This window comes from Nerophis ophidion, linkage group LG10 (genome assembly GCF_033978795.1).
Source record: "Nerophis ophidion isolate RoL-2023_Sa linkage group LG10, RoL_Noph_v1.0, whole genome shotgun sequence".
NCBI lineage: Eukaryota > Metazoa > Chordata > Actinopteri > Syngnathiformes > Syngnathidae > Nerophis > Nerophis ophidion.
The window spans coordinates 58141929-58162283 of NC_084620.1; the positions used below are offsets into that span (position 1 = coordinate 58141929).

At 37.5% G+C, this 20355-nt stretch overlaps 1 protein-coding gene across 4 annotated transcripts in view; it reads left to right on the forward strand.

Moving 5' to 3' along the window:
- LOC133561055 (receptor-type tyrosine-protein phosphatase zeta-like) overlaps positions 1-20355 on the forward strand; it is a 213382-nt gene that overhangs the window by 172547 nt on the left and 20480 nt on the right. For all 4 annotated transcript variants that reach the window (XM_061914222.1, XM_061914221.1, XM_061914219.1 and 1 more), the window contains 6 exons: positions 6745-6841; positions 9497-9579; positions 13924-14058; positions 14125-14259; positions 14322-14479; positions 18327-18462. In XM_061914222.1, the coding sequence (XP_061770206.1) occupies positions 6745-6841; positions 9497-9579; positions 13924-14058; positions 14125-14259; positions 14322-14479; positions 18327-18462 (744 nt within the window). The remainder of the gene's footprint in view (positions 1-6744; positions 6842-9496; positions 9580-13923; positions 14059-14124; positions 14260-14321; positions 14480-18326; positions 18463-20355) is intronic.

Here is a 20355-nt window from a genome sequence, read left to right on the forward strand (position 1 = left end):
GTATGTGTGTGTGTGTATTATACAGTATAAATGTGTGTGTGTGTTATTATACAGTATAAATGTGTGTGTGTGTTATTATACAGTATAAATGTGTGTGTGTGTGTGTCTGTGTTATTATACAGTATAAATGTGTGTGTGTGTTATTATACAGTATAAATGTGTGTGTATGTGTGTGTGTGTTATTATACAGTATAAATGTGTGTGTGTGTGTTATTATACAGTATAAATGTGTGTGTATGTGTGTGTGTGTGTGTGTGTGTGTGTTATTATACAGTATAAATGTCTGTGTATGTGTGTGTGTGTTATTATACAGTATAAATGTGTGTGTGTGTGTTATTATACAGTATAAATGTGTGTGTATGTGTGTGTGTTATTATACAGTATAAATGTGTGTGTGTGTGTTATTATACAGTATAAATGTGTGTGTATGTGTGTGTCTGTGTTATTATACAGTATAAATGTGTGTTTGTGTTAATATACAGTATAAATGTGTTTGTGTGTTATTATACAGTATAAATGTGTGTGTATGTGTATGTCTGTGTTATTATACAGTATAAATGTGAGTGTGTGTGTGTGTTATTATACAGTATAAATGTGTGTGTATGTGTGTGTGTGTGTTATTATACAGTATAAGTGTGTGTGTGTTATTATACAGTATAAATGTGTGTATGTGTGTTATTATACAGTATAAATGTGTGTGTATGTGTGTGTGTTATTATACAGTATAAATGTGTGTGTGTGTTTTATTATACAGTATAAATGCGTGTGTATGTGTGTGTGTTGTTATACAGTATAAATGTGTGTGTGTGTTATTATACAGTATAAATGTGTGTGTGTGTTGTTATACAGTATAAATGCGTGTGTATGTGTGTGTGTGTTATTATACAGTATAAATGTGTGTGTATGTGTGTGTGTTTATTATACAGTATAAATGTGTGTGTGTTATTATACAGTATAAATATGTGTTTGTGTGTATTATACAGTATAAATGTGTGTGTGTTATTATACAGTATAAATGTGTGTGTGTATTATACAGTATAAATGTGTGTATGTGTGTGTGTTTATTATACAGTATAAATGTGTGTGTTATTATACAGTATAAATATGTGTGTGTGTATTATACAGTATAAATGTGTGTGTGTGTTATTATACAGTATAAATGTGTGTGTGTGTATTATACAGTATAAATGTGTGTGTATGTGTGTGTGTGTTATTATACAGTATACATGTGTGTGTGTGTTATTATACAGTATAAATGTGTGTGTGTGTGTTATTATATAGTATAAATGTGTGTGTGTGTGTTATTATACAGTATACATGTGTGTGTGTGTTATCATACAGTATAAATGTGTGTGTATGTGTGTGTGTTATACAGTATAAATGTGTGTGTATGTGTGTTATTATACAGTATAAATGTGTGTATGTGTGTGTGTTATTATACAGTATAAATGTATGTTTGTGTGTGTGTTATACAGTAATAATGTGTGTGTATGTGTGTGTTATTAAACAGTATAAATGTGTGTGTGCGTGTTATTATACAGTATAAATGTGTGTGTATGTGTGTGTGTTATTATACAGTATAAATGTGTGTGTGTGTTATACAGTATAAATACGTGTGTGTATGTGTGTGTGTGTGTTATTATACAGTATAAATGTGTGTGTTATTATACAGTATAAATACGTGTGTGTGTATGTGTGTGTGTGTGTGTTATACAGTATAAATGTGTGTGTTATTATACAGTATAAATGTGTGTGTTTGTGTGTGTGTGTGTTATTATACAGTATAAATGTGTGTGTATGTGTGTGTGTTATTATACAGTATAAATGGGTGTGTGTGTGTTATTATACAGTATAAATGTGTGTGTATGTGTGTGTGTTATTATACAGTATAAATGTGTGTGTGTTATTATACAGTATAAACGTGTGTGTATGTGTGTGTGTGTGTTACTATACAGTATAAATGTGTGTGTATGAGTGTGTGTGTTATTATACAGTATAAATGTGTGTGTGTTATTATACGTTATAAATGTGTGTGTGTGTGTGTTATTATATAGTATAAATGTGTCTGAATGTGTGTGTGTTATTATACAGTATAAATGTGTGTGTGTGTGTGATATTATGCAGTATAAATGTGTGTATATATATGTGTGTGTGTGTGTGTGTGTTATTATACAGTATAAATGTGTGTGTGTGTTATACAGTATAAATGTGTGTGTATGTGTGTGTGTGTTATTACACAGTATAAATGTGTGTGTGTTATTATACAGTATAAATGTGTGTATGTGTGTGTGTGTTATTATACAGTATAAATGTGTGTGTGTGTTTTTATACAGTATACATGTGTGTGTATGTGTGTGTATGTGTGTGTGTTATTATACAGTATAAATGCGTGTGTGTGTTATTATACAGTATAAATGTGTATGTATGTGTGTGTGTGTGTTATTATACAGTATAAATGTGTTTGTGTTTTATTATACAGTATAAATGTGTGTGTATGTGTGTGTGTTATTATACAGTATAAATGTGTGTGTGTGTTATTATACAGTATAAATGTGTGTTTGTGTTATTATATAGTATAAATGTGTGTGTATGTATGTGTTATTATACAGTATAAATGTGTGTGTATGTGTGTGTGTGTGTTATACAGTATAAATGTGTGTGTATGTGTGTTATTATACAGTATAAATGTGTGTGTATGTGTGTGTTATTATACAGTATAAATGTGTGTGTATGTGTGTTATTATACAGTATAAATGCGTGTGTGTGTGTGTGTTATTATACAGTATAAATGTGTGTGTATGTGTGTGTGTGTTATACAGTATAAATGTGTGTGTATGTGTGTTATTATACAGTATAAATGTGTGTGTATGTGTGTTATTATACAGTATAAATGCGTGTGTGTGTGTGTGTGTGTGTGTTATTATACAGTATAAATGGGTGTGTATGTGTGTTATTATACAGTATAAATGTGTGTGTATGTGTGTGTGTGTTATTATACAGTATAAATGTGTATGTATGTGTGTGTGTGTTATTATACAGTATAAATGTGTGTGTGCGTGTTATTATACAGTATAAATGTGTGTGTATGTGTTTGTGTGTTATTATACAGTATAAATGTGTGTGTGCGTGTTATTATACAGTATAAATGTGTGTGTATGTGTGTGTGTGTTATTATACAGTATAAATGTGTGTGTGTGTGTTATACAGTATAAATGTGTGTGTGTGTGTGTTATTATACAGTATAAATGTGTGTGTGTGTTATTATACAGTATAAATGTGTGTGCGTGTGTTATTACACAGTATAAATGTGTGTGTGTTATTATACAGTATAAATGTGTGTGTGTGTGTGTGTTATACAGTATACATGTGTATGTATGTGTGTGTGTGGGTGTTATTATACAGTATAAATATCGACACACACAGCTACGGTATATTAATAAAAAATAGCTGCATAGCTCGGTTGGTAGAGTGGCCGTGCCAGCAACTTGAGGGTTGCAGGTTCGATTCCCGCTTCCGCCATCCTAGTCACTGCCGTTGTGTCCTTGGGCGAGACACTTTACCCACCTGTTCCCAGTGCCACCCACACTGGTTTAAATGTAACTTAGATATTGGGTTTCACTCTGTAAAGCGCTTTGAGTCACTAGAGAAAAGCGCTATATAAATATAATTCACTTCACTTCACTTCAAATGTGTGTGTATGTGTGTGTGTTATTATACAGTATAAATGTGTGTGTGTGTTATTATACAGTATACATGTGTGTGTATGTGTGTGTGTGTTATTATACAGTATAAATGTGTGTGTGTTATTATACAGTATAAATGTGTGTGTGTGTGTGTGTGTTATTATACAATATAAATGTGTGTGTGTGATATTATGCAGTATAAATGTGTGTATATATATATGTGTGTGTGTGTCTGTGTGTTATTATACAGTATAAATGTGTGTGTTATTATACAGTATAAACGTGTGTGTATGTGTGTGTGTGTTATTATACAGTATAAATGTGTGTGTATGTGTGTGTCCGTGTTATTATACAGTATAAATGTGTGTGTGTGTTAATATACAGTATAAATGTGTTTTTGTGTTATTATACAGTATAAATGTGTGTGTATGTGTATGTCTGTGTTATAATACAGTAAAAATGTGAGTGTGTGTGTGTTATTATACAGTATAAATGTGTGTGTATGTGTGTGTGTGTGTTATTATACAGTATAAGTGTGTGTGTTTTATTATACAGTATAAATGTGTGTGTGTGTGTTATTATACAGTATAAATGTGTGTGTATGTGTGTGTGTTATTATACAGTATAAATGTGTGTGTGTGTTTTATTATACAGTATAAATGTGTGTGTATGTGTGTGTGTTGTTATACAGTATAAATGTGTGTGTATGTGTGTGTGTATTATTATACAGTATAAATGTGTGTGTATGTGTGTGTGTTTATTATACAGTATAAATGTGTGTGTGTTATTATACAGTATAAATGTGTGTGTGTGTGTATTATACAGTATAAATGTGTGTGTGTTATTATACAGTATAAATGTGTGTGTGTGTGTATTATACAGTATAAATGTGTGTGTATGTGTGTGTGTTTATTATACAGTATAAATGTGTGTGTGTTATTATACAGTATAAATATGTGTGTGTGTATGTGTTATCACACAGTATGAATGTGTGTATGTGTGTGTGTGTTGTACAGTATAAAGGTGTGTGTATGTGTGTTATTATACAGTATAAATGTGTGTATGTGTGTGTGTGTTATTATACAGTATAAATGTTTGTGTGTGTTATTATACAGTATAAATGTGTGTTATTATACAGTATAAATGTGTGTGTATGTATGTGTTATCATACAGTATAAATGTGTGTATGTGTGTGTGTGTTGTACAGTATAAATGTGTGTGTATGTGTGTTATTATACAGTATAAATGTGTGTGTGTGTGTTATTATACAGTATAAATGTGTGTATGTTTGTGTGTGTGTTTTACAGTAATAATGTGTGTGTATGTGTGTGTTATTATACAGTATAAATGTGTGTGTGCGTGTTATTATACAGTATAAATGTGTGTGTATGTGTGTGTGTTATTATACAGTATAAATGTGTGTGTGTGTTATACAGTATAAATACGTGTGTGTGTATGTGTGTGTGTGTGTGTTATTATACAGTATAAATGTGTGTGTTATTATACAGTATAAATACGTGTGTGTGTATGTGTGTGTGTGTGTGTTATACAGTATAAATGTGTTTGTATGTGTGTGTGTGTTATTATACAGTATAAATGTGTGTGTTTGTGTGTGTGTGTGTTATTATACAGTATAAATGTGTGTGTTATTATACAGTATAAATGTGTGTGTATGTGTGTGTGTTATTATACAGTATAAATGTGTGTGTGTTATACAGTATAAATGTGTGTGTATGTGTGTGTGTGTTATTACACAGTATAAATGTGTGTGTGTGTTATTATACAGTATAAATGTGTGTGTACGTGTGTGTGTGTGTGTGTTATTATACAGTATAAATGTGTGTGTGTGTGTTTTTATACAGTATACATGTGTGTGTGTGTGTGTGTGTGTTATTATACAGTATAAATGTGTGTGTGTGTTATTATACAGTATAAATGTGTGTGTGTGTTATTATACAGCATAAATGTGTGTGTATGTGTGTGTGTGTGTTATTATACAGTATAAATGCGTGTGTGTGTGTGTTATTATACAGTATAAATGTGTATGTATGTGTGTGTGTGTTAGTATACAGTATAAATGTGTTTGTGTGTTATTATACAGTATAAATGTGTGTGTATGTGTGTGTGTGTTATTATACAGTTTAAATGTGTGTGTGTGTGTTATTATACAGTATAAATGTGTGTGTATGTGTGTGTGTGTGTGTTATTATACAGTATAAAAGTGTGTGTATGTGTGTACTTGTTGTCAAAAAGCAAACCCCGCAAACTATTTCACATTAAAATATTTTAAGTAATAGTAGTCTAAAATATGTTAATACCTCATAAAAACATTGATTAATATGTTTTAGCAATGGCGGGGTTTTTAATTGTTTTAAGCCCTTTATTGTCAAAGCAAACGTTGTTGTTGTTGTTGTTTTATGGCAAACACTCACAAAATGCAATATTTTCCCCCCCAAAAAATATTTCAAAGTAGAATATTTGATGTGAAGTAATTGGAGACATGAAAAGGTCAATAATTCATAAAACAACAAAAACATTGATTTTAATTCATTATAAAGTCTTAAATAATGACTGTTTTAAAGATGTTTTTTTAAAAAGCACCATGCATGGCAGCTTTGCACAATTTTTTCTCCTTCCTTTTTTTTCCATGAAGCCGATTGTGTTATGTTGCGCCCTACATAGTGTTTGTACGGTAAGCAGTGTGCCAGGTGTGATTGTAACATCCATCTGAGATGTAGTTTCCATTACCAAATTTGGAGGCGTAGATATTGCCATTTGAAATCGCTAATGCTAGTAGTAGCCTGTCTATGGCAAACCCAATGTAAATTAGCATCGAGCTAACGCATTACTTAATGTTCAAACGTTCTCTGGCAAGCATACTTGCTTTGTGGGTGTTGGAGATGGCAGGATTTAAAAAAAAGTACTGAATTCAGTACCTTACCGTGCATCCTTTGCACGCGTGTTCTTATACAACCGGCACAAAACTGGGAGTAAGTGTGTATGTGTATGTACCCTGAAAGGATCTACTGTGGTGGTCCACAAGTGTGCACGTGTGTTGCAGGAGGTGCAGGCGTGCACGGTGGACATGGGCATCAGCGCTGACAGCTCCAGTCAAGCAGAGAACAAAGCCAAGAACCGATATGTCAACATCCTGGCCTGTGAGTCCACTTCTGCACTCTTCATCGCTACTTTGTGCTCCCACTACCCTCTCCATCCTCACCACCTTCTCCATCCTCTTCATCCTCACCACCCTCTCCATCCTCACCATCCTCACCACCCTCTCCATCCTCTTCATCCTCACCATCATCACCACCCTCTCCATCCTCACCACCCTCTCCATCCTCTTCATCCTCACCACCCTCTCCATCCTCACCATCCTCACCATCCTCACCACCCTCACCACCCTCTCCATCCTCTTCATCCTCACCATCATCACCACCCTCTCCATCCTCACCATCATCACCGCCCTCTCCATCCTCACCATCCTCTTCATCCTCACCACCCTCTCCATCCTCTTCATCCTCACCATCATCACCACCCTCTCCATCCTCACCATCTTCTTCATTCTCTCCATCCTCACCATCCTCACCACCCTCTCCATCCTCACCATCCTCTCCACCCTCTCCACCCTCTCCATCCTCTTCATCCTCACCATCCTCACCACCCTCTCCATCCTCACCATCCTCACCATCCTCACCACCCTCTCCATCCTCTTCATCCTCACCATCCTCACCACCCTCTCCATCCTCACCATCCTCACCACCCCCTCCATCCTCTTCATCCTCACCATCCTCACCACCCTCTCCATCCTCACCATCCTCTCCACCCTCACCACCCTCTCCATCCTCTTCATCCTCACCATCCTCACCACCCTCTCCATCCTCACCATCCTCTCCACCCTCTCCATCCTCTCCATCCTCTCCACCCTCTCCATCCTCTCCATCCTCTCCATCCTCTCCATCCTCACCATCCTCACCATCCTCACCACCCTCTCCATCATCACCATCCTCTTCATCCTCACCATCCTCACCACCCTCTCCATCCTCACCATCCTCACCATCTTCACCACCCTCTCCATCCTCACCATCCTGTCATCCTCACCATCCTCTCCATCCTCTCCATCTTCACCATCCTCTCCATCCTCACCATCCTCTCCATCTTCACCATCCTCTCCATCCTCACCATCCTCACCATCCTCACCAACCTCTCCATCCTCTCCATCCTCTCCATCCTCTCCATCCTCACCATCCTCACCACCCTCTCCATCCTCACCATCATCACCATCCTCTTCATCCTCACCATCCTCACCACCCTCACCATCCTCACCATCCTCACCACCCTCTCCATCATCACCATCCTCTTCATCCTCACCATCCTCACCACCCTCTCCATCCTCACCATCCTCACCATCTTCACCACCCTCTCCATCCTCACCATCCTGTCATCCTCACCATCCTCTCCACTCTCTCCATCCTCACCATCCTCTCCATCCTCACCATCCTCACCATCCTCACCACCCTCTCCACCCTCTCCATCCTCTCCATCCTCACCATCCTCACCACCCTCACCATCCTCACATCCTCACCACCCTCTCCATCCTCACCATCATCACCATCCTCTTCATCCTCACCATCCTCACCATCCTCACCATCCTCACCATCTTCACCACCCTCTCCATCCTCACCATCCTGTCATCCTCACCATCCTCACCACCCTCTCCGTCCTCTTCATCCTCACCATCCTGTCATCCTCACCATCCTCACCACCCTCACCATCCTCACCACCCTCACCATCCTCACCATCCTCTCCATCCTCTCCATCCTCTCCATCCTCACCATCCTCACCATCCTCACCACCCTCTCCATCCTCACCATCCTCTTCATCCTCTTCATCCTCACCATCCTCACCACCCTCTCCATCCTCACCATCCTCACCATATTCACCACCCTCTCCATCCTCACCATCCTGTCATCCTCACCATCCTCACCACCCTCTTCATCCTGTCATCTTCACCATCCTCACCACCCTCTCCATCCTCACCACCCTCTCCATCCTCACCACCCTCACCACCCTCACCATCCTCACCATCCTCACCATCCTCACCATCCTCACCATCCTCACCACCCTCTCCATCCTCACCATCCTCTTCATCCTCACCATCCTCACCACCCTCTCCATCCTCACCATCCTGTCATCCTCACCATCCTCACCACCCTATCCATCCTCACCATCATCACCATCCTCTCCACCCTCTTCATCCTGTCATCTTCACCATCCTCACCACCCTCTCCATCCTCACTATCCTCACCACCCTCTCCATCCTCACCACCCTCACCATCCTCACCATCCTCACCACCCTCACCACCTTCTCCACCCTCTCCATCCTCACCATCCTCACCACCCTCTCCAACCTCTCCATCCTCACCACCCTCTCCATCCTCTTCATCCTCACCATCCTCACCATCCTCTCCATCCTCACCATCCTCACCATCCTCACCATCCTCACCATCCTTTCCATCCTCTCCATCCTCTCCATCCTCTCCATCCTCACCACCCTCTCCATCCTCACCACCCTCACCATCCTCACCATCCTCACCATCCTCACCATCCTCACCACCCTCACCACCCTCTCCACCCTCTCCATCCTCACCATCCTCACCACCCTCTCCATCCTCTCCATCCTCACCATCCTCACCACCCTCTCCATCCTCTCCATCCTCTCCATCCTCTCCATCCTCACCATCCTCTCCATCCTCACCATCCTCTCCATCCTCACCATCATCACCACCCTCACCATCCTGTCTCCCTCCCAGACGACCACAGTCGCGTGAAGCTCTCCAGCAGTTTGGACCGAGACGGGACCTGCGGCGACTACATCAACGCCAACTTTGTTGACGTAAGCCAGCGATCTTCTGTTGTTCAAATATCAGTTTTGAAATTCAGTGTATAAATATTCAGTGTTAACAAAATGAAGTGTAAAAAAAAAATCACTGTCAAAAATTCACTGTGTAAACATTCAGTGTAAAAAAAAAATTGAGTGTAAAGAAAATCACTGTAAAAATTATATGTTTTAAAATGTTGTTGATAAATATTCATTGTAAAGAATTCCGTATCAAAAGATTCACTGTAAAAATGAAGTCTAAGAAAATCAATGTAAAAAAATTAACTGTGCAAACATTCAGTGTAAAAAATGAGTTTAAAGAAATTCACGATAACAATTCAGTGTAAAAAAATCTGTGTAAAAAATTCAGTGTAAAAATAATTCAGTGTGTAAAAATTCAGTGTTTTAAAATTTAGTGTAAAAAAAGTCACAGTAAAAATGAAGTGTAGAAAAAAATCAGTGCAAAAAAATTCACGTTGTAAATATTCGGTGTAAAAACAATTGAGGGTAAAGAAATTCACTGTAAAAATTCAGTGTAAAAAATTCAGTGTATAAAAAATTCAGTGTATAAAAAATTCAGTGTGTAAAAGAAGTCTGTACTTTAAAATTCAGTCTATAAATAGTCAATAATTCAGTGTAAAACAACATCACTGTAAAAATACAGTGTGTTAAGAATTGGGTTTTTTAAATTTCAATGTATTAAAATTCAGTGTGAAAAAAAAAAGTCACAGTAAAATGTTGTAGAAAAAATCAGAGCGAAAAAAACATTCAGTGTAAAAACAATTGAGGGTAAAGAAATTCAGTGTAAAAAAATTCGGTGCATGAATATTCAGAGTAAAAAAATTAACTTTGAAAAATTTGTCTAAAAAAATTCACTGTGTAAACATTCAGTGTAAAAAATGGAGTGTAAAGAAATTCACTGTAAAATTTCAGTGTAAAAAAAAATAACTGTTTGAACATTCAGTGTAAAAAAATTGTGTATAAAAATTCACTGTGTGAAAAATGTAGTATTTAAATAGTTCAGTGTTTTAAAATTCTTTGTATAAATATTCAGTGTAAAGAATTCATTGTTAAAAAAATCTGTGTAAAATGAAGTGTAAAAAAATCAGCGTAAAAAAAAATCACTGTGTAAAAAAAAATGGAGTGTAAAGATATTGACTGTAAAAAATTCAGTGTAAAAAAATTAATGTGTAAACATTCAGTGTAAAAAAATAAGTGTACAAAAATTGACTGTGTAAAAAATTTAAGTACGTAAAAATGATGTGTTTTAAAATTCTGTAAATAAATATTCAGTGTAAAAAAATTTACTTTAAAAATTAAGTGTGAAAAAATCAAGGTAAAAAAATGTCAATAAAGTTAAAAAAAATTCAGTGTAAAAACACTGTAAAAAATTAACTGTGTAAACATTCAGTGTAAAAAATTGAGTGTGAAGAAATTCACTGTAAAATTTCAGAGTAAAAAAAATAACTGTTTAAACATTCAGTGTAAAAAAATTGTGTACAAAAATTCACTGTGTGAAAAATGTAGTATTTAAATAGTTCAGTGTTTTAAAATTCAGTGTATAAATATTCAGTGTAAAGAATTCATTGTTAAAAAAAATCAGTGTAAAATGAAGTGTAAAAAAATCAGCGTTAAAAAAAATCCCTGTGTAAAAAAAATTGAGTGTAAAGAGATTGACTGTAAAACATTCAGTGTAATAAAATCAGTGTCAAAAATTCTGTGTAAAAAAATAAGTGTACAAAAATTGACTGTGTAAAAAATTTAAGTACGTAAAAATTATGTGTTTTAAAATTTTGTTAATAAATATTCAGTGTAAAAAATTAACTGTAAAAATTAAGTGTGAAAAAATCAAGGTAAAAAAATGTCAATTCAGAAAAAAAAATCAGTGTAAAAACACTGTAAAAAAATTAACTGTGTAAACATTCAGTGTAAAAAAATAAGTGTACAAAAATTGACTGTGTAAAAAATTTAAGTACGTAAAAATTATGTGTTTTAAAATTTTGTTAATAAATATTCAGTGCAAAGAATTCTGTGTAAAAAAATTAACTGTAAAAAATAAGTGTGAAAAAATCAAGGTAAAAAAAAGTCATTTCAGTTTAAAAAAAAAATCTGTGTAAAAACACTGTAAAAAAATTAACTATGTAAGCATTCAGTGTAAAAAAATAAGTGTACAAAAATTGACTGTGTAAAAAATTTAAGTACGTAAAAATTATGTGTTTTAAAATTCTGTTAATAAATATTCAGTGTAAAAAAATTAACTGTAAAAATTAAGTGTGAAAAAATCAAGGTAAAAAAATGTCAATTCAGTTTAAAAAAAATTCAGTGTAAAAACACTGTAAAAAATTAACTGTGTAAACATTCATGGTAAAAAAATAAGTGTACAAAAATTTACTGTGTAAAAAATTTAAGTACGTAAAAATTATGTGTTTTAAAATTTTGTTAATAAATATTCAGTGCAAAGAATTCCGTGTAAAAAAATAACTGTAAAAATTAAGTGTGAAAAAATCAAGGTAAAAAAATGTCAATTCAGTTTAAAAAAAATTCAGTGTAAAAACACTGTAAAAAATTAACTGTGTAAACATTCATGGTAAAAAAATAAGTGTACAAAAATTTACTGTGTAAAAAATTTAAGTACGTAAAAATTATGTGTTTTAAAATTCTGTTAATAAATATTCAGTGTAAAAAAATTAACTGTAAAAATTAAGTGTGAAAAAATCAAGGTAAAAAAATGTTTTAAAACAATTCAGTGTAAAAACACTGTAAAAATATTAACTGTGTAAACATTCAGGGTAAAGAAATAGTGTATAAGAATTCACTGTGTAAAATATTTAGTGTATAAAAAATGCAGTGTGTAAAAATCTGTTTTAAAATGATGTGTTTAAATATTCAGTGTAAAAACAATTTGACTGTGTAAACATTCAGTGTAAAAAAAAAATCAGTGTGTAAAAATGTTAATCATTAGAATCTTTTGTTTGTATAGTTTGAAAAGATCCAGCTGGCCACATTGAAATATTAATGAAGTATTATATCCAGTTAACTGCTTTTTTAATGCAAGACCCGTGTCATGTGACCTCAAACTTGACACCTCATTGGCTGCTTCTGAGACAGCATCCATCGCTTCAGTCTTCATTCAACTGAAGTGAGAACATTTTTACACTCTGAATTTTTATGCACTGACATTTTTTACACTGGTTATTTTTTTTTTTTCAAATTTGAATGCAAACAAATCAGTTGAATAAATTCAGTGTGAAATAAACCTCCACAGCAGCGTGAGGGGCGGAGCTTACAACAAGTTTACCGGAAGCAGTTTTACTAGACTTGGGTCTGCAGACAAAACACAATAGAAGAAGAAAGGAGGACTGGGGGGGGGGGCGTGTAAAATTAGTTTAAAAAAGCTGAAATTATGAAACAAAAGTTGTGTTTTACATTTATTTGGAGTGTTTTGCCGTCAACGATTTTATCGCCTGCTCCCAAAGAAATCTTTTCTTTGTAAAAATATTCTAGTCAACAACTTTTTGACGACTTTATCAAGTTGTTTATATTTTAGACATGTAGTAGACTTCAGCACTAAGAGGATGTTGGGATATTTATCAATGTTTCATTTATTACCGTGCATGAATTATTCTTAACCTTTACAAAGCAGGTCCAATAACTTCAACTTGCTGTAAAAAAACAAAACGCAATCGTAGAAAATACAAGTGAATGTTGAAGAAAAAAAAATATACGAAATTAAAGCTGCAAGCAGCGATGGACGGGACCGACTTTTTCTGGTGTTTCCTGCCTTTGCCCCTTCAACATATCTTTACCTGCACATTACCTACCGTCTCTGCATCCTGGGGTCACACTGGTGCGTCTTTCTTTCACCCATACATGCTGGTGCTTCCTGCCATCACCCAGACAACATATCTTTACCTGCACATTACCTACCTTCTCTGTATCCTGGAGTCAAACTGGTGCCACGCAGTCAACATATCTTTACCTGCACATTACCTACCTTCTCTGCATCCTGGAGTTAAACTGGTGCCTCCTTCTTTCACCCAGTCAACATATCTTCACCTGCACATTACCTACCTTCCCTGCATCCTGGGGTCACACTGGAGCGTCTTTCTTTCACCCATACATGCTGGTGCTTCCTGCCATCACCCAGACAACATATCTTTACCTGCACATGACCTACCTTCTCTGTATCCTGGAGTCAAACTTGTGCCTCCTTCTTTCACCCAGTCAACATATCTTTACCTGCACATTACCTACCTTCTCTGCATCCTGGGGTCACACTGGTGCGTCTTCCTTTCACCCATACATGCTGGTGCTTCCTGCCATTTGCACCTTCCTAATCATGTCCCCGCTGGTCCGCAGGGCTACGAGCGCACCGGGGCCTACATCGCGGCGCAGGGTCCGCTGCGAGCGGGCCGGGAGGACTTCTGGAGGATGATCTGGCAGCAGAACGTGGGCGTGGTGGTCATGATCACCAACTTAAAGGAGAAGGGGCGGGTGAGAGAGCGCCGCCACGCCTCCATTTTGTCCTCTTCCTCATCCTGTTTGTGTGTGCCGCCACAGACCAAGTGTGACCGCTACTGGCCTGAGGAGGGTCAGGACGACTACGGACCGTACCAGGTGACTCTGAGGAGCACCAGGACCCTGGCTTACTACACCGTGCGGACCTTCCTTGTCAGGGACAGTACCGCCAATAAGGTACACACACACACACACACACAAACACACACACACGTGCACCAACATGTCTGCTCCGCCAGGCGTGTGGGAGGAGCTTGGAGCACACAGTCCAGCAGTACCACTACACCCAGTGGCCGGACATGGGCGTCCCAGAGTACACGCTGCCGGTCCTCTCCTTCATCCGGATGTCGTCTCGGGCTCGAACGCAAGAGATGGGACCTGTCCTGGTGCACTGCAGGTGTGTGTGTATGTGTCTTTAAAGGCCTACTGAAATGAGATGTTCTTATTTAAACGGAGATAGCTGCTCCATTCTATGTGTCACACTTGATCATTTCCCCATATTTTTGCTGAAAGGATTTAGTAGAGAACATCCACCATAAAGTTGGCAACTTTTGGTGGCTAATAAAAAAAAGCCTTGCCTGTACCGGAAGTAGCAGACGATGTGGGCGTGATGTCACGGGTTGTGGAGCTCCTCACATCTGAACATTGTTTACAATCATGGCCACCAGCAGCCAGACAGAGAAAGCGACAGATTCCCCATTAATTTGAACAAGAATGAAAGATCCGTGGATGAGGATAGTGAGAGTGAAGGACTAGGAGAAGAAAAAAAAAGACGAGGGCAGTGGGAGCAATTCAGATGTTATCAGACACATTTACTAGGATAATTCTGGAAAATCTCTTATCTGTAATGTTTGATCCTGTTCTGTCTCCCTGTAATGTTTGATCCTGTTCTGTCTCCCCTCCCTGTCATGTTTGATCCTGTATTGTCTCCCTGTAATGTTTGATCCTGTTCTGTCTCCCTGTCATGTTTGATCCTGTTCTGTCTCCCTGTCATGTTTGATCCTGTTCCGTCTCCCTGTAATGTTTGATCCTGTTCTGTCCGTCTGTAATGTTTGGTCCTGTTCTGTCTCGCTGTAATGTTTGATCCTGTTCTGTCTGTAATGTTTGATCCTGTTCTGTCTGTCTGTCATGTTTGATCTTGTTCTGTCTCCCTGTAATGTTTGATCCTGTTCTGTCTGTCTGTAATGTTTGATCCTGTTCTGTCTGTCTGTAATGTTTGATCCTGTTCTGTCCGTCTGTCTGTAATGTTTGATCCTGTTCTGTCCGTCTGTCTGTCATGTTTGGTCCTGTTCTGTCTGTCTGTCATGTTTGGTCCTGTTCTGTCTGTCTGTCATGTTTGATCCTGTTTTGCCTCCCTGTGATGTTTGATCCTGTATTGTCTCCCTGTGATGTTTGATCCTGTTCTGTCTCCCTGTAATGTTTGATCCTGTATTGCCTCCCTGTGATGTTTGATCCTGTTCTGTCTCCCTGTAATGTTTGATCCTGTTCCGTCTCCCTGTAATGTTTGATCCTGTTCCGTCTCCCTGTAATGTTGGATCCTGTTCCGTCTCCCTGTAATGTTTGATCCTGTTCTGTCTCCCTGTAATGTTTGATTCTGTTCCGTCTCCCTGTCATGTTTGATCCTGTTCTGTCTCCCTATCATGTTTGATCCTGTTCTGTCTCCCTGTCATGTTTGATCCTGTTCTGTCTCCCTGTCATGTTTGATCCTGTATTGTCTCCCTGTAATGTTTGATCCTGTTCTGTCTCCCTGTCATGTTTGATCCTGTTCTGTCTCCCTGTGATGTTTGATCCTGTTCTGTCTCCCTGTGATGTTTGATCCTGTTCTGTCTCCCTGTGATGTTTGATCCTGTTCTGTCTCCCTGTAATGTTTGATCCTGTTCTGTCTCCCTGTAATGTTTGATCCTGTTCTGTCTCCCTGTAATGTTTGATCCTGTTCTGTCTCCCTGTCAATTTTGATCCTGTTCTGTCTCCCTGTAATGTTTGATCCTGTTCTGTCTCCCTGTAATGTTTGATCCTGTTCTGTCTCCCTGTCATGTTTGATCCTGTTCTGTCTCCCTGTAATGTTTGCTCCTGTTCTGTCTCCCTGTAATGTTTGATCCTGTTCTGTCTCCCTGTAATGTTTGATTCTGTTCCGTCTCCCTGTAATGTTTGATCCTGTTCTGTCTCCCTGTAATATTTGATCCTGTTATGTCCCCCTGTCATGTTTGATCCTGTTCTGTCTCCCTGTCATGTTTGATCCTGTATTGTCTCCCTGTCATGTTTGATCCTGTTCCGTCTCCCTGTCATGTTTGATCCTGTTCCGTCTCCCTGTAATGTTTGATCCTGTTCTGTCTCCCTGTATCCCTGTAATGTTTGATCCTGTTCCGTCTCCCTGTAATGTTTGATCCTGTTCCGTCTCCCTGTATCCCTGTAATGTTTGATCCTGTTCCGTCTCCCTGTAATGATTGATCCTGTTCTGTCTGTCTGTAATGTTTGATCCTGTTCTGTCTGTCTGTAATGTTTGATCCTGTTCCGTCTCCCTGTAATGTTTGATCCTGTTCCGTCTGTCTGTAATGTTTGATCCTGTTCTGTCTGTCTGTAATGTTTGATCCTGTTCTGTCTGTCTGTAATGTTTGATCCTGTTCTGTCTGTCTGTAATGTTTGATCCTGTTCTGTCTGTCTGTAATGTTTGATCCTGTTCTGTCTGTCTGTAATGTTTGATCCTGTTCTGTCTGTCTGTAATGTTTGATCCTGTTCTGTCTGTCTGTAATGTTTGATCCTGTTCTGTCTCCCTGTATCCCTGTAATGTTTGATCCTGTTCCGTCTCCCTGTAATGTTTGATCCTGTTCCGTCTCCCTGTATCCCTGTAATGTTTGATCCTGTTCCGTCTCCCTGTAATGTTTGATCCTGTTCCGTCTCCCTGTAATGTTTGATCCTGTTCTGTCTGTCTGTAATGTTTGATCCTGTTCTGTCTGTCTGTAATGTTTGATCCTGTTCTGTCTGTCTGTAATGTTTAATCCTGTTCTGTCTGTCTGTAATGTTTGATCCTGCTCTGTCTGTCTGTAATGTTTGATCCTGTTCTGTCTGTCTGTAATGTTTGATCCTGTTCTGTCTCCCTGTATCCCTGTAATGTTTGATCCTGTTCCGTCTCCCTGTAATGATTGATCCTGTTCTGTCTCCCTGTAATGTTTGATCCTGTTCCGTCTCCCTGTAATGTTTGATCCTGTTCCGTCTCCCTGTAATGTTTGATCCTGTTCTGTCTGTCTGTAATGTTTGATCCTGCTCTGTCTGTCTGTAATGTTTGATCCTGCTCTGTCTGTCTGTAATGTTTGATCCTGTTCTGTCTGTCTGTAATGTTTGATCTTGTTCTGTCCGTCTGTAACGTTTGATCCTGTTCTGTCTGTCTGTAATGTTTGATCCTGTTCTGCCTGTCTGTAATGTTTGATCCTGTTCTGTCTCCCTGTATCCCTGTAATGTTTGATCCTGTTCCGTCTCCCTGTATCCCTGTAATGTTTGATCCTGTTCCGTCTCCTTGTAATGATTGATCCTGTTCTGTCTCCCTGTAATGTTTGATCCTGTTCCGTCTCCCTGTAATGTTTGATCCTGTTCCGTCTGTCTGTAATGTTTGATCCTGTTCTGTCTGTCTGTAATGTTTGATCCTGTTCTGTCTGTCTGTAATGTTTGATCCTGTTCTGTCTGTCTGTAATGTTTGATCCTGTTCTGTCTGTCTGTAATGTTTGATCCTGTTCTGTCTGTCTGTAATGTTTGATCCTGTTCTGTCCGTCTGTAATGTTTGATCCTGTTCTGTCTGTCTGTTATGTTTGATCCTGTTCCGTCTCCCTGTCATGTTGGATCCTGTTCTGTCTGTCGGTCATGTTTGATTCTGTTCTGTCTGTCTGTAATGTTTGATCCTGTTCCGTCTCCCTGTCATGTTTGATCCTGTTCTGTCTCCCTGTCATGTTTCTCTGATCTTAAATGAGATTGTGCTGAAAATATTATTTTCCCCTTGGGGATTATTAAAGTATTTCTGATTTTTGATTGTGATAACAATATTGCTAATAATTTTCGCAAGATGTTTTTTTAGAGGTCTTAATGGGTGCAATAGTGTACTCCTGACGGCTCTATTGTTAGCCACCTCTTGCTGTATTTTACGACTTAGAATGCATCAAAAAAAAATAATAATAATAATAATATTTTAAAAGCGCAGTTCCCCTTTAATTGCTGGGAGGGCGGCGTCTTCTGACTGCTGTTTGTCTGCATGACAGTGCCGGGGTGGGACGCACAGGAACATACATCGTGATCGACAGCATGCTGCAGCAGATCCAGGACCAGGGGACCGTCAATGTCCTCGGCTTCCTGAAACATGTGCGGACACAGAGGAACTTCCTGGTTCAGACTGAGGTACACACACACACACACACACACGCACACACACAAACACACTTTTGAATCATGATGAAATTAATAAAGGATGCATCAAGAATACATGTTGTATGTGTGCTGGGAGGTATTTAGTTGAGTCCTTATTTGAAGGGTCAATTCACAGAGACATGAAGCTCAAAGACAGAAATGTTCTGCACCCGATTGTAACTAAATAGCTCATTTCCATCTGCAGTCCCTGGTTGCTAAATTAAAAATAAACAAAAACCTGCATTAAAATTATACTATAGCATGTAAAGAAATTAAAAATAGCCATAAAATACATTTTCATTTAGACATGACAAGCACCCCTCCTTTACATTGTAACTAGACAATACATGCTCTCGATTCACATTCGTCATATTTTGTAAAAACTAACCGTGATTTTAATAATTATAATTCCTACAGTTGACCAGGGGTGTCCAAATATTTTCCAACTAAGGGTCACATACTTATACATTACAACCACCCCTCCTTTACATCATAACACATAGACAATACATGCTCTTGTTCACATTCATCATCATTTGTAAAAACAACCATGATTTTCATAATTATAATTTCTACAGCTGACCAAGGGTCTCCAAATATTTTCCAACTAAAGGACCACTTACAAATAGATTACAACGACACCTCTCCTTTACATCATAACACATAGACAATACATGCTCTCATTCACATCTGTCATCATTTGTAAAAACAACCATGATTTTAATAATTATAATTCCAACAGTTGACCAGGAGTGTCCAAATATTTTCCAACTAAAGGGTCACTTAGAAATAGACGACACCTTTCCTTTACATCATAACACATAGACAATACATGCTCTTGTTCACATTTGTAAAAACAACTATGATTTTAATAATTATAATTCCTACAGTTGGCCAGGGGTGTTAAAATATTTTTCAACTAAGGGTCACTTAGAAATAGACGACACCTCTCCTTTACATCATAACACATAGACGATACATGCTCTTGTTCACATTTGTAAAAACAACTATGATTTTAATAATTGTAATTCCTACAGTTGACCAGGAGTGTCCAAATATTTTCCAACTAAGGGTCACTTAGAAATAAACAACACCTCTCCTTTACGTCATAACACATCGACGATACATGCTCGCGTTCACATCTGTCCTCATTTGTAAAAAAAAACATGATTTTAATAATTATAATTCCAACAGTTGACCAGGAGTGTCCAAATATTTTTCAACTAAAGGGTCACTTAGAAATAAACGACACCTCTCCTTTACATCATAACACATAGACAATACATGCTCTTGTTCACATTTGTAAAAACAACAATGATTTTAATAATTGTAATTCCTACAGTTGACCAGGAGTGTCCAAATATTTTCCAACTAAAGGGCCACTTAGAAATAAACGACACCTCTCCTTTACATCATAACACATAGGCAATACATGCTCTTGTTCACATTTGTAAAAACAACAATGATTTTAATAATTGTAATTCCTACAGTTGACCAGGAGTGTCCAAATATTTTCCAACTAAAGGGCCACTTAGAAATAAACGACACCTCTCCTTTACATCATAACACATAGACAATACATGCTCTTGTTCACATTTGTAAAAACAACTATGATTTTAATAATTATAATTCCAACAGTTGACCAGGAGTGTCCAAATATTTTTCAACTAAGGGTCACTTAGAAATAGACGACACCTCTCCTTTACATCATAACACATAGACAATACATGCTCTTGTTCACATTTGTAAAAACAACTATGATTTTAATAATTATAATTCCAACAGTTGACCAGGGGTGTTAAAATATTTTTCAACCAAGGGTCACATACAAATAAACGACACCTCTCCTTTACATCATAACACATAGACAATACATGCTCTTGT